The following is a 14,485-nucleotide window of genomic DNA, read 5'->3' on the forward strand; positions in this document are numbered from 1 at the left end:
TTCTGAAAAGAGGTTCAGACCTACCAGGGGCCTCTTGACTCGTGAGATACATCACCACGGACATATTTCAGACTGTGGCCTGACTTAAACCAGAGCGGTACATCTGCCGGTGTGGACACTGGATAGCTGGAGGGTATCCTGCAGGGCTGGAGAACTTTAGGGTGCAAGGTCTGGGTGCCTGTGGGAAACCCTTGCCTGGCACAGCCCTCCCTGTAGAGCTGTGTAACTGAACTCTCTCCCCTATCCTTTCCCCCCAGGGACTACTTTATCATCTGTCCCATGGTCAACATGGCCAGCCTCTGGGCAAGGAGAACCCATGGAAATGTCTTCATGTACCATGTCCCTGAAAGCTATGGCCATGGCAGGTAAGGTGATCATGAGGCTATAGCAGGTGTAGGCCGAGAAGGCTGACTGTCAAGGGTCCCTGTCACCACCGTGATCCGCAAAGAAGAGAAAGAAGGCAGGACAAGGCTCAAGCTGTTTCTCTGGGGTGTAGGACAGAGCTTGACCATGTTGTGCCTTGTTTCTGTCATCTGCAAATGAGACAGTGGTAATGGGTACTTTATTTCATGGCCTTGCTGCCTGGAAGACTGGAGTACAAGGTATATGAAGGTATATATATGGAGACCTTGGAGCACTGACATGGAGAGAACTTTTTCCTTTGCAAGTATCCTGTATGTTTATGCCTCTAAGAACTAAGCGCCTAAGAAATGGTTTTCTATAGTAGGTAGCGTTTATTTATTTATTTTTGTTTCTTCATTTGGTTTCTTATTTTCTTAATCTGTAGCTCAGGCTGGCCTCAGACTCACTATTTAGCCCAGGCTAGCCTTAGACTCTCACCAGCACTCCTGCTTCAGCCTTTCAAGCACTAGGATATGAGGTATGAGATGCCAAGTCCTGCTGAAAGATTTCTGTTTAGCCCATTTCTCTCATCCTTGCTTCCAGAAGAGGTCCAAGCGTGTGGTAATGAAAGCCCCAGGTACAACAAAAGCACTAAAACAAGAGGGGGACACGAGAGCCACAAGTAGAAAAAGACAAGTGAAGGATGCAAGAAGGAGAGATGAGGTCACAGATGAAAGGGTTTGGAGGGAGGTCTTTGTGGCCCAGGCTCTACGTCTGCCCTCTCTACACGTGGAAAGTCCATTCCAGCAGGAAAGGAGATGTCTACATTAGGTTGCATCTGAACAGGGACTTCAAACAGCAGCCCTTGGGGAAGACCTTGAAAGGAGAGGCATCCTGGTGTCAGCCTTAAAGACTTTGGAGAATGTGGTCCCACAGACTTGTGGTCTTTTACTCAGTGAAACCGAAGCAGTAGTGTGTCCAAACAGGTGGCTCGATTTTCATGGCACTCTGTGGAGACACATGGAATGCTTGTGAGGGTGGCAGGTTGAATCAGTTGTCCCTGTTTCATAGACAGAGGGCATCTTGATCAAATCAGGCTGTTATAATAAAGCACAAACAGCCCAGAATTATTGCTTACAGTTGTGGAACCTGAAGTCCACACTCAAGATGCCAACATCCCCAGCATCTAGTGAGGGTTGACCCCCTGCCTCTGTGCACCTCTGCACACAAATGAGTTTCCTGGGGCCTTGTTCGTTCTATTCATACTAACTTTGTGAATTAGTCCCCCAAAACTCAGCTCTTATGACATTCAGGGTTAGTCTCAAGCTTGTGAGTCTTGGGGTACCACAGTAACCTGTGCCAGTGAATCTGAGGTTCAGGGGGTTCAGTGTGTTCCCACCTACTCCCAAGAGGAGGGACTGGATTAGCACAGAGCAATGACTGTCTTCACCCCTCCCAGCCTAGAGATCTCCTTCCACTAGACCACGTGGTCTGTCTGCTTAGAGCTATTTATAGTTTCCACTGTACCCACTTCCAGAGCCAAACAGTGGCCTGGGGTGAGGGAAGGAGCTTAAGTAGCCTGCGGTAGCAAGGAAGGGATGTTGAAGGCACTCGTGAGTGTGGGCACCGTAGATGGAGCCTGTGACCCCATGGTCTGTAGCCACTGTGGCCTCAAACCCAATCCCAGGACGTGTTCCTAGAATCAGCCTTGGCTGTGCCTTGCAGTGCAAGGGCCTGGATTCATGCCACTTGGTGGCTCTCTGACCAGTACTTACCTTCTTCCCATGAAGTAGAGAGGCCATGGAAAGGTGTAGGTCCCCACAGCAAGGAACCTTTTACAGCCCCTCAGAGGGGAGAGAGACAGACAGACAGACAGACAGACAGACACAGACAGACAGAGCGACAGAGAGACAGAGACAGACAGACACAGAGAAAGAAAGAGGTACACATGACAGCAAACAAAGGTAAACACCAGCTTTCAGACTTCCGGCCCAGTCAGGAGCGTGGGAACCCTGGGTTAGTTTCAGAGGCTTCCCTGGGGAAGGGTCACAGGCTCCATGGCCTTGGGGCAGTAGAAATGTATTGCCCCATGTTTGGGGTCTCTGAGAGTTGAAGTGCAGATGTCATCAAGGTTGAAATCCTCTACAGGTTGTGGTTGCCTCAGGCATTGCTTACCCGCAGGAGGCAGTCTTCTTCCCCACCATTCATCAACCCTTATGTGTGTTTGTTCCTATGTCCAAATTCCCCCCTTCTTCAGTGACATCAGTCCTGCTTGGTTAGGGTACATTCTAACAACCTCAGTTTAACTCAGTCTAAAGACTGCACCCAAGCATGGCCCCACTCTGAGGTACTCAGGTAAGGACTCCAACATCTCTTTTGGAAGACTCTCCAAAGACACTGACCTCCCATAGACCCCAGAGCCATGCACTGGAGGATTCTGGTGTCAAGGACATGATGTGGATAGTCCTTCAGGGAAGGATTCAACTGCAGCCAATGGCACCCTCAGTGTCCCAGGTTGGCCAGGGCTTCTCTCTGCTGATTGGCCTCTGCCTGGTCCTCTGAGGACTTGCAGACATGTCCCTTGTGATGATCCTGAGAACCTCCCTGGAGCAGCCACATGCTGTGCCAGATGCTGAAGGGTCCTCGTGGCTCCCAATACCTTAGCCTGGGGCTCTGTGTTCATGGAAGGACTTGATAGGTGCTCACAAGACTGATGAAAGATGGAAGCCAGAAACCAAGCCACCCCTCATGACACGGGGAGACAAGCCTGCATTTCTGGTATGTAGGCTCCCTGTGGCTGCTTCTGTGGTTTGGAGTAAGCAGGTGGTGAGCCTGGAAGGCAGCCTTCCCTGGGATCCATGGAACTTGCATGCTAGACGCAGTGAGTTGAAGAGTAAGCAGCCTCTCTCAAATCAGCCCCAGTTGTTCACCCACAGCCTGAGCTCCGTAATCCTTAAGGCTGTCCCATCATTTCCAGAGGAAAGACACTGAGACATTGGAGGCATGGTGGCTATGTGACACAGAAGATTTTAGTGCCCGGGTGTCAGGTGAAGACTCCAGCATCTACTTCTATTTAGAAACACGCCCTTGGCTCTCATCAGCTAGTGACCTGAGGCAAATCATGCGGTCTCCTTGGCCACTCAGTTTCTCCATCTAAACAATGAGCACAGGAGCAGGGCCTCTCTCGGGGCCACTCAGTAATGGAATTGTACAGACCAGGGCCTGGGCAACTTTAGACCTCAGGACTTCCACTGGTCTTGGCCATCAGAACACGTTCTTTACAACCACCAGGCTCCCCTGTCACCACAGTCACAATGTGGAGCCATCGGCATAGTAGGTGCTGCAGATACTGAGCAGATCAACAAAAGAACTCTGTATTTTTGGCAAGTTTCTTTTTCTCCTCCAAAATCTCTCTCACTCTTCTCCACAACTTCCTTCTTCCTCTCTCTACCCCTCCCCCTCCCTCCATCTTCACCCCTCCCCATCCCTTTCCTTCCCTCCCCTCTTTCTCTGCCCTGGAGCTATCTTTTCTCTAATTTTATTTTTGGCTCTGATCTACACACTTGTGAGTGTGTGTGTGTGTGTGTGTGTGTGTGTGTGTGTGTGTGTGTGTGTTACATTCCCCACCGTCTGTCTCATGCCTCTGTTCGGTTAGCATACAGTTGCTTTCCTGCCAAGTGCCAGCAAGCAGACACCATGTCGCCCCTTCCTTACAGAGCACTGCTCAGATATCACAGAATGACAATGTGGCACTCTTGTGCCCACCGCACCATCGATAAGCTGTCTATCAGGAAAGCTGCGATGCTAGGGCAGGGCAGAGAGTCCAAAACCTGCAGAGCGAGGGAAATGGCCTAGATGCAGAGTCAAAGGTCAGAAGACAAGTCTTAGGCCTTCATTTTCCCAGTGCAGAAACAAAAGCACGGGGAAGTGACCAGATGCGTTCCATTCACACAGCCGGCAGCCTGAACTCTCACCCCTCTCTGAATCGCCTCTGTTCTCTTTCAATTGTACCCACTTCAGCCAAAAGTAGATTGCCTAAATCTACACCAAGCTAAGTGCACACTAGCTTTCCATCCTTGGGCAACTCACTTAGCCTATCTGGGCCTCCTGGGAAACACCTGGGTGGAGAATGCCTGCCCCACAGAGCTGCTGAGAAGGCTGATGGAGACAGGGCCTGTGGAAAAATTGTTCTGAGGCTTGCATATGTTCTGGGGAGGGGCATACCCATGTACATACAAACATGCATACGTGTGTGTGTGTGTGTGTGTGTGTGTGTGTGTGTGTGAGAGAGAGAGAGAGAGAGAGAGAGAGAGAGAGAGAGAGAGAGAGAGAGAGAGAGATATGGCTGTAGATATGAAGGAAACTCACCATGGCTTTTACTCTGTCTCTTCCCCTTTATTGTCTGAGCAAGTTCCCTTGTCTAAATGTTCCTGCCTGTGAAATGAGTGTTTCTTCCACTTCATCTTTGGAGTGTGAGGACTAAAGATGATGAATGTTCAATATCCAGCACCCTGCACCCTGCTGACCTTCAATGTTTGGTAATTAGCATTAGATTCTTTTAAGGAATAAATAAAACTGTGCTGTGAAAAAAAAATGTAAGTAAAAATGGCTAAGAAGACAGCCACATTCCTCCTTAGACGTTGGCCAGCTATGGGAAACAGAACTGTAAATTTCAGCCTTGAGATGTTTTGAACACCACTGGTCTGCATTCTAGACAGTTCTGTGCAGTCCATGGCCCCTGTCTACTCCAGATCCAAAATGTTGTCTCTTCAGGCCAGCTATCTTGGTGACTTTGCAGGAACTGACAAACCTAAGAAAACATACAGCTGGATTCTTGATCTGGGTCCACGGACCCAGCCACATCCTGTGTGATCATTAAGATTATCCCCCAGGGCGGATGAAAGCCAGTCATTCTTGACACTGCTCACCCACCCCACACTCTTCTCCTGCCTGTTCCACAGTCCTCGTCAACACTGACATAACAGATACCTGCCTGATACAAGGCAAACAACAGAGAACACATGAGTTCAGCAGTGACGGGAGGGAGGAGCCCTCTGATCTGGGCTCAGCAGAGAGGAAAGGACCATGTAAAATGTCACATTTTAGCTTCGAATCCAAAGGACAGGGAATAGTGCTAGTGCAATAGTGAGCCCTCCCCCCACAAGATGGTTTCCCACCAGAGCCCTCAGGTGGGAGAGCATACATATCTCTGGATAAAGCAGGATGGGGGCTAGGATCTATTGAGGGTGAGGAGACTGGCTGGAGGGGCAAGGAAGACAGGCAGTTCTTATCATTTTCATAGGCGCTTATCTGAGTGTGACAGGAATACCACCAAAGTCGGTGGGTTTTTTCTTCAGAGACATGTAATCTCAAATGCCCAATGATCTTTTCAATTCACTCCTGAAAACACGGCTTACAGAAACACTGTATCTTTTGGCAGTTGTTTTGAGGACGTGAACTAAAAGCCCCACATGTCCAATATAGTAGCCAATTAGTTGGAAAAAAAATCCCATACTAGGTGAGCACGTGAGAAGTGATCAATGCAGCTCAGATCTGAGGTGTGGATTTTCACTTTAAATCTGTATGTCTATGTTTACTCGCTTCCTGCTTCATGTTGAAATTAGAGGCATATATAGGAAGATGCTGTTTTCAGATCCCCTTCTGAGTTTCCTGCAAAAACCATAAATCTAATGTGTGTTCCACAATCTGATTGCTAGGCTGGGTCTCTTGAAAGTGGAATATCTGTATGACAGACAATGAATTTAGTGACCCCCCCTACAGTAGCTCTTGGAAGATAGCTAGCCTGAATGCTGAGAAAGCATGTGGCTTGGACGTTCTGGTGACGCTTTTTGGAAGGAGACATATGTCCAGTTTAACCCATCCAGTCAGCTAGAGTCTACAACTAGTCCACACAACAGTGTACCATCAGCTCTGCTGGGCTCTGGAGAAGTCATAAACACTGCTGCACTCTGAATAATTTCTGAGACAGCGATGGTCATCTCCAGGGCACCATGTCTGTAAGACCTTCTCCTGGGGAACAGATGAGACTGAGTGTGTGAAGGAAGCTTGCCTTTCACAGGCTGCACAGGAACACTTGGTCCATGAGGCCCATGGTGACTTCCTGATGCACTCAGCAGCAGGACCCGTATACTCTCAGATCCAGCATGAGCTGAGTGCTTGACGAGTCATTCTGCTGTGTCGCAAAAGGAAGTCAAGAGGCCATGGAAGCAAGACTTCCCTTCCTCCCTCTCTCAGATTTCCTTCAGAGGAACTGGCTGTGGGGCTGGGCATGCTTTATGGATATGATGTCATCACGCTTCCTCTCATAGAGGGAACATCAGGATCCCTGTGGTCACAGACTCAGTACAGCCTTTTACCCTCATCAGAAGAATGACGACTTCCAGCACACAGACTGTCAGCAATGCCATCACTATCTCTCCCTTCCTCTGCTCGTGGCTGGAAGAGAGCCCAGCTCAGGCAGCTTCCGGCTGAGGCCCATTGTTCAGAGCAATTAGAGGACAGCACCGGACACTGCTTCCTGCCTTGCTGCGTGGGTTGTGGAAGTGGAGCTCACGTCTGAAGGCAGCAGTGGGCAGTCCCTTCAGTATGACCACTTTGGTTCCCTGCGAAGGGCTTGTGTTGAGCAGGGCTAAGTGGTAGAGTCAGGTTCTGTCCTCGCTGGACAGCAGCAGTGGTGGTTTTACCTCAGCTCAGGCTTCTTTCCAGGTGGCTCATGGCCATGCTCCTCAGCTTGGATGCTACCCAAATCCTCTACCTTTTCAGGCCTGTCTCTAATTCTTCTGGACTCAGCTCTTACCTCACTCTCAACTGGAGCCTGATAAACACCAGCAAGCATGTCATCTGTCATGCTTTGTATTTTTCTAGAATCGGAGACTGACCCCTTTTGATTCTCAACATGGCGCATTTGTCAGTGTGGGTGTGAAGCCTAGAGGCCTATTGCGTACTAGAGTGTCACTTCAGTTGTGGTGTGTATTTATTGAACACCTACAAAGTGTCAAGTGCTAAGGTGGACCACATGGACAACAGACAACCTCAAGGGTCTGGGAAAGTACAATTCACAGATAATGGGCCAGTGCAGAAGAAAGACTCGAAGCACACCATTGTTTATGATTCTGCTCATTGAAGAACAAACAATCATCCCATGAAATATAGGTATTGTGGCTGGAACAGGGTCAAAGGGCCATCCTGCAACGTCTCCAGGTCATCATTTCTCAGTACCTGCTCACCTACTCATGTACTGTGGGTCTGCCCCTGGCCAGATTAGCCCCTGGATGCAGGCCAAGTGGGATGGTACCCTAAGCAGGGATCCTACACATATACGAAGTGTAAGAAGTCTTATTTAAGTGGGAGGACTATTAGTTTTGGGCTCATAATTGTCAATTCATACTTCTTGCCTCTCTCTCCCTGTTTCCTCAGCCTGGAACTCCTGGCGGATGTTCAGTATGCTTTTGGCCTACCCTTCTACTCTGCCTACCAGGGCCAGTTCTCAGCGGAGGAGCAGAGCCTTTCCCTGAAAGTCATGCAGTACTTCTCCAACTTCATCAGATCAGGGTATGCGGCCCACTGCTCTCCTGGATCCCGTCATGTGCTCCTTCCCATTCCCAAAGCTGAGTCCAAGGTCCCCAGTTTTTATCGTTCACTCACCCTGGCCACAGAAGCTACAGTTCTCTGTTACCCTCTCCCTGCCTTGGCCCCATTGTTTCTAACCAATAATCTTTGTGTGGATAAATCATTTTTTCAAAAGCTTCCACCTTGCGTCCTTTCTTGCTCAGACACACTGATAGCAATAGGTCAAAGTTGCTTTAGTTTCTGTACTGTTGACACCTGGGACCAGCTAACGTGTGTGTATATGTATATCCTGTAGGATATTGACAGTGTCCTTGGCCTCTGTCCACTAGTCACTAATAGTGGATGTTTGCTTTACATAGCTATGGAAAAATGCCTGACCAGCATCAAATAGGAGGAACGGTTTAGTTGAGGTCTTAGTTCCAGAGGGTTTGCCCTTGGTTGCTTTCCCTAATGGAAAGTATATCATGGCAGCAGAGGCGTCTGAGAGGAGCTTCTCTAGCTCATGGAAGACAGAAAAAAGATAAGAGAGAAGGGAGGTGAGGAGTGACAAGGTTAGGGTTAGGGTTAGGGTTAGGGTTAGGGTTAGGGTTAGGGTTAGGGTTACTCTCTGATACTACCTGATACTCCCCATTGACCTGTTTCCTCCAGGGAGGATTCACCTTCTAAAGACCCAAAACATCTCATGATAGCCCCACCAGCTGAGAACCAGGCGTTCAACACATGAACTAGTGGGGAACATTGTACATGCAAAACTGAGTACCCAATCCTGTTCTAGCTACGAAAATCAAAAATGCCTCTGGCAGCCAGGCATGATAGTACTACCTGTCACCCCAGCCCACAGGCTGAGGCAGGAGGATTGGGATTCCCAGGATAGCCTAATCTATATAGAAAGACACTGTCTTAAAAAAAATAGAAATTTTAAAGAAACTTTCACAGCATGGCCAAGTGTTCCCTGGAGGACAGACCAATGGGAAGAGAGCTATTCCATGCCCCATGGGTGTACTGATGCCAGCTGTGGTGAGCCCTCCTGGCATTCTGGAGCTCCCACCTCATTCCCAGCAGCCTCTGGTCCAACCGTGTGGTACACCACTTCCCAGATGTGCTGTTCCTCCCCACTCCTGGCAGTTTCTGTATTTCTTCTATCTCTTTGCGTTTCCTACAACTCTTATAGTTCCCCCAGGGAAGAAAGAAACATCCTGGCACAGCTACAAGTTACTAACAACCTCAAACATAAAAGCAAGTGCACTTCAAAGAGGAGCAAATAAAGCTTGATGACGTTTGCTGTGGATGTTGACTGGAAAGGGACTTTTTTCCCATTAGTGCTTTAGAAAATGTTTTTCCAAGGAATCCACAGGCACACAGAACTTCAAACCATTCAGATGTGCTAGGTGAAGTTGCTCTGAGGAGTGGGTGAGCTGTGCCAAGGCAGGTAGTAAGGAATTACTCTTGCTGTGAGTATGGGGGCTGGTAGGGTTGGGGATCAGCTTTAATGAGTAAAATGAACAGTAATGCAGGCATCTGGAGTAGAGAGAGCATGGTGTCCTTAAGGCCCTTCCAGAAGAGTACGCAAATGACTGACCTGAGTGTCCATCTTTCTTGGAAGTAGAGAAACTGCCATCTTTCTAACATGAAACCTCTCTACATGTTTACCTTGGCTGATGTCTGCACCCAGGTTCATGCAGCCTGAAGAAGGGCATTCACTTTTCCCTGGGATGCTTTGGGGAAAAAAGTTTAGAATGGCAGTTTTCTCCTCGTGAATACAGAGTGAATTGTGAAAAAGGAGATCTTAACATGTTTTAGATTCTCAACAGTGCTGGAGATTCTGAGGCCAAATAACTCTGTTGACAAAATAAACTGCCATGGAACCCTATAGCCTGGAGGTACATCTGATGTCCAGATACCTCTGGGAGGCTATGATGCCTCTTTTAAGGGTCCTTAGTCTATGGGTTGCAAGGTGACCCCCGACCCCACCTTCTTATCCAGAACTTGAATAAGCAAGAGCCCTTCAGAAACTGGAGTGACATCCAGATTAAAAGACGCCAGAGTAGAAATGGGTAGCACAGCCTCCTAAGCATTCAGAAACACAGGGCCACACTAGGTCTTGAGTAGTATCACAGAGACATGAATTGGCTATGACCTGTCAGCGGGGATTTCAGAGAGCCTGTGTGGCCCATGGCTTTATAATACCCAGCTGGGGTCTCAACTGGAAGCTAGACCAAATGGCTTTTCACCTGGAGCTCAAAGTTGTATGATTTGCACTTGTAGACCAGAGCAAGTAGGATGTGATACCGAGTGTTAAGAAAGATGCATTTCCCTCAGAGAAATGACTTTCTTCTCCTTTCCACAGAAATCCCAACTACCCGCATGAGTTCTCCAGGAAGGCAGCTGAGTTTGCAGCACCATGGCCTGACTTTGTCCCCAGACCTGGAGGAGAGAGCTACAAGGAGTTCAGCACCCAGCTTCCTAACCGCCGGGGCCTCAAACAAGCTGACTGCTCCTTCTGGTCCAAGTACATCCAGACTCTGAAGGATGCAGGTAGCAGTGTCCTGGAGGACAAGAATTTGGGAGTGGTGCTGGGCTCAGTGCTTACTGATTAGCTGTGTGTTGGCTTACACTCCATATATGGAGACTACCAGGTCACTGGGTGCTGAAGGCACAGCTCCTTTTCATGAGGTACTTACAGCCCCAAGACTATTGCTGCCAAGAGTGCCCTGTTCTTATGGGGGAGATGAGAGGAGCAAGGGTAAAGTTCAAGGAGAGGACACTGGACAAAAGGAGGGGATGGAATATGAAGGTTGGGAGATAAATGGCAGATGGTTTCTAGCCAGTAGCACTGGTGCAGGAAGAGAGGTATCTTTAAGTTCTTTAGCCCTTGCAGGGCTTCATGGAAATTCTCCAAGAAAGAAAAGTGGTGAGGTATGAGATGGCATTCCTATCTACCTCCTGCTGCTGGGTTTAAAGGGTAAAATTGGACCATAGTGCCATGTTAAAACTGGACAAACAATATGATATCTAGGGCTGGAGAGATGGCTCAGCCATTAAAGGCTAGGCTCACAACAAAACAACCAAACAATCAAGAAAAAACCAGTATGATATCTTTCAGAAATTTCCATGAGAGTAAGAAAACAAATGGCACTCCCTAGTGAGTATCCCTCCTCTTTCTTGTCACTGGGGGTGGACTCAAGGGCCTGAGGGGTTCCCAGAAGAGGGATGATTTGGGGGAGAGTCAGGGATGCCATTTCAGCAGGCAGAGAGGGAGAGGCAGAACATCAGAGAAGAGATCTTTGTCTAAAGTGTTGTAGACTCTCAACTCTGCTTTTGCTTCAAGACCACATGAGTGCCATGACATCTTCAAGCATAGCTGTGCCCGCAGCACGTGCCTGCAGCCTGGAAATGAATCTGATATCTCTGGGGCATCGCTAGGGAATAAACCTGGGACTGGTGTCTCTTACCAGAAGATCGATTCTAGATCAAGCTGCCTTTTCTGTTTCAGATGGAGCCAAGGATGCACAGTTAAACCAGAGTGAAGAGGAAGGCTTGGCAGTGGGGCTGGGGCTGGAAGAAGACGTCTCAGGCTCCCTGGAACTTGGCCCCAAGAGCTACAGCAAATGACCAGCCTGCAACCTCCTACCCACCCTGCCTGTTCCATCCCAAACTGCCTGTCTAGTGATTTTACAGCAAGCATTTGCTTCCAATAAAGTGTCTGCATACAACAGAGTATTTCTTGTTGACACTATACAGGGTCTTTTTGATGTTTGGCTCCCAAGTGACTGGGTTGTCAACAATGTTTGTAGAGCAACCACCCTGTCCCTCCGAGAGAGGAAGTCAGGCAAACAATAAGCAGTGCCACAGAAAATGGGGCTCTATCAAAGGCATGGGCTCCAGAAAGGCAGTCTCATCTAAGTGAAGGAAAGTTCCAGAATGTAAATAGAAGAACAACTAGGTCTATGGCTGCAGTATAGCAAGAGACAAGGCAGTCTGAACCCATGTGTGATGGTAGAGACGGATGGCGGAAGAGGTAGAACTGAAGAGACTTTGATTGCATGTAAGAAGGAGTGGGTGCTGGCAAGCAGTATCACCAAGCTCCAGGAGAAGCACCTCATTTCTTCTTAACCTCCCTAAAGGGGCACTGGTGAGAGTATGACTTTCCCTCACTCCCTTTCCCCCTCCCCCCTCATATCTCTCTCTCTCTCTCTCTCTCTCTCTCTCTCTCTCTCTCTCTCTCTCTCTCTCTCTCACACACACACACACACACACACACACACACACAGAGAGAGAGAGAGAGGGGGGGTCTAAGTTGGAGCAGGTGGAATTTGTTAGCACTCTTTGTCATTTACATGGCACATCATAAAATATGTTCTCACCCGTCATCTCACTTAAGCTCAGATCAAACCCAGTGATGCTTTGCAGGTTGGATGGGGCGCAGCAAGGTTAGTAGGGTGTTTGGACTCATAAAAGAGTAGGGGAAGGAGATGGAGTCTAACTGGTCCCATGCTTTAGTGGGACTCTGCGGCAGCAGCCCAGCATGTTCATACGCCTGAGAGCAAGTCCTTTGGTGCAGTGCATCCCAGCCGTGGCTTTATGTTGGATTCACCTGGGTTCTTTTGCAACCCCCCAGTACCATGGATAAACCAAGACCCCCGTGTCAGGGATGAATTAGGCAGTTTCAGGGGGAAGGACCCAGATATTCAGAGGCATCAGTGTACCCAGGGATGTCTACCCCTCTCACTCTCATCAGCCTTCAGTTTCTTTGTACACTAAGTCACCAAAATGCCAGTCACATTAGGTGTCAAAGAGCAAATCTTGACAACTGTGTGTTATTCAGAAACCAGCGAATTGATGAGTCATGAACTGACATCCTGAAAGTCTAACCTCTCACCTCCAGCCAGCAGGAGATATAGGGAGAAGGGAGAGCTGGAGACAAAGGCAGGTGTTTACTCTAGATAGAGTTCAGTCACCCTCCTTCAGGAGACTGGTCATGCCTCTGTCTCCCTTGCCTGTTGTCATCCACTGCACTCTGTCCTCATTTGCCAGGGCTCGGATGCCTCTTGAAATGTTGTATTACTGTAGTCCTCTTCCAGGGGCATCTGGGTTAGGAGAATTAACTAGAACAAATGACCCCTTAATGGGGAACTGCCAAGCCATGCAGAAGATGTATGTATGAATTCCTTCCTACAACATAAAGTGTTCAGGTGAGACTGTGTCTCTGGGGCCTGTGCTCTTGATGGGGGCCCACTTTTCTGTGCCACTGTTTACTGTTTTACCTGGCATTCTCTCCCAAAGGGACAGGTCTCTTGTTTTTCCAGCACTCAGCACAGGGCCCGGTGCAGGATGGGTACTCCTTATAACTCAGAATAGGACAGTTCCAACATCGGATGGATCAGTTACACTTTTGGAGTTAGCAACATGTACCAAGGCATAAAATAGAAGCAGTTTTAATTTTTTTTCACAACTTCCCATTTGCCCATTTGCAATGGACATAATAATGTGCCCCCCCCAAGTCCCTGACAGTCCACTCCCTGGAACTTAAGGCAGCATGTAGAGTTCCAGCTGTCCTTACATAGCCCAGAATTACCTATAGGGATCCACTATCATCTTAAGAGCCATTCAAAGTAGGCTGAGAAGGCAGGAGAGAGAATCCGAGAGAGCATGGAAAAAACTTGCCTCCGCATTGCTGCCTTTTTAGATGGAGGGAGCAAGATGTGGACAAAGAAATGTGTGAAGCTTCTAGAGACTGGGAAAAGCAAGGGGATGATACCCCCCCCCAGGGCCTCCAGAATGGAATACACCCTGATGACATGGTTTCAGCCTACTGGAGACTCGTGTTGGGTTTCTGACATTCAGGACTGTAAAGCAATGGACCTGAAAGTTGGTAGTAATTGTTACAGCAACCATTGAAATCCAATGCACCATTATGCCCTTTCGATATATATCTTCTCCTGTCCTTGACCAAGCCACAGGCATAGCTAGCTCATTGTTTGCCTGATAATAAAAAGTCCACTCAAGCTCAATATTGAAACTCCAGATCCACCAGCCCCTGAAGATGGATGGCTCCCAATCTGCCACCTGGTTGGATCGGGGGAGGGGAGGATAAGCACTTTGACTGCCCCCATGAGGCCTGCGTGTGTGTGGTTGGGCACTGCAGGATGGCATCTGCTATTTTATTCCCATTCTTTACAACGTGAGGCAGAAAACTTTCTGCTGCAATGCTAACATCTGCTTGGCAGATTGTCCTGCTGAGCGGCTGTGGGAGCTAGTGCATGGGACCAGGGAAGCGTGAAGCAGTGTTCCCATGCCTTTGAAGTTAATGGTGGATCTTGCCTACCTCCTATGTGCCAGTCCATGAGAAAGATAAAGATAAAGAGCTGCCCCCATGGCAACTCTGGAGAACAGCCAGGCACTTGGTCGACCTATGGGAGATGCTGCAGAGCTGGGAGCTCCAGACTTCCCATCATGCAGTTTCTCAGGAACTGGTGTCATGGAGATTGTGTCGCCCACCCCTATGAGCAGAGAGAACAAGACTGTATATCTCAGTGAGGCAAGCAAATATAAG

At 48.6% G+C, this 14,485-nt stretch overlaps 1 protein-coding gene across 1 annotated transcript in view; it reads left to right on the forward strand.

Moving 5' to 3' along the window:
• The window catches only part of TG (thyroglobulin), a gene marked incomplete at its 5' end in the record, with an annotated part of 180,634 nt that extends 169,002 nt beyond the window's left edge, over positions 1 to 11,632 (forward strand). The window contains 4 exons of the mRNA XM_084747919.1: positions 258 to 365; positions 7,780 to 7,914; positions 10,280 to 10,467; positions 11,426 to 11,632. Coding sequence (XP_084604045.1) covers positions 258 to 365; positions 7,780 to 7,914; positions 10,280 to 10,467; positions 11,426 to 11,544 — 550 coding nt within the window. The 3' untranslated portion in view covers positions 11,545 to 11,632. The remainder of the gene's footprint in view (positions 1 to 257; positions 366 to 7,779; positions 7,915 to 10,279; positions 10,468 to 11,425) is intronic.
• Positions 11,633 to 14,485: the final 2,853 nt, after the last annotated feature.

This window comes from Acomys minous (genome assembly GCF_964271855.1).
Source record: "Acomys minous genome assembly, chromosome: 12".
NCBI lineage: Eukaryota > Metazoa > Chordata > Mammalia > Rodentia > Muridae > Acomys > Acomys minous.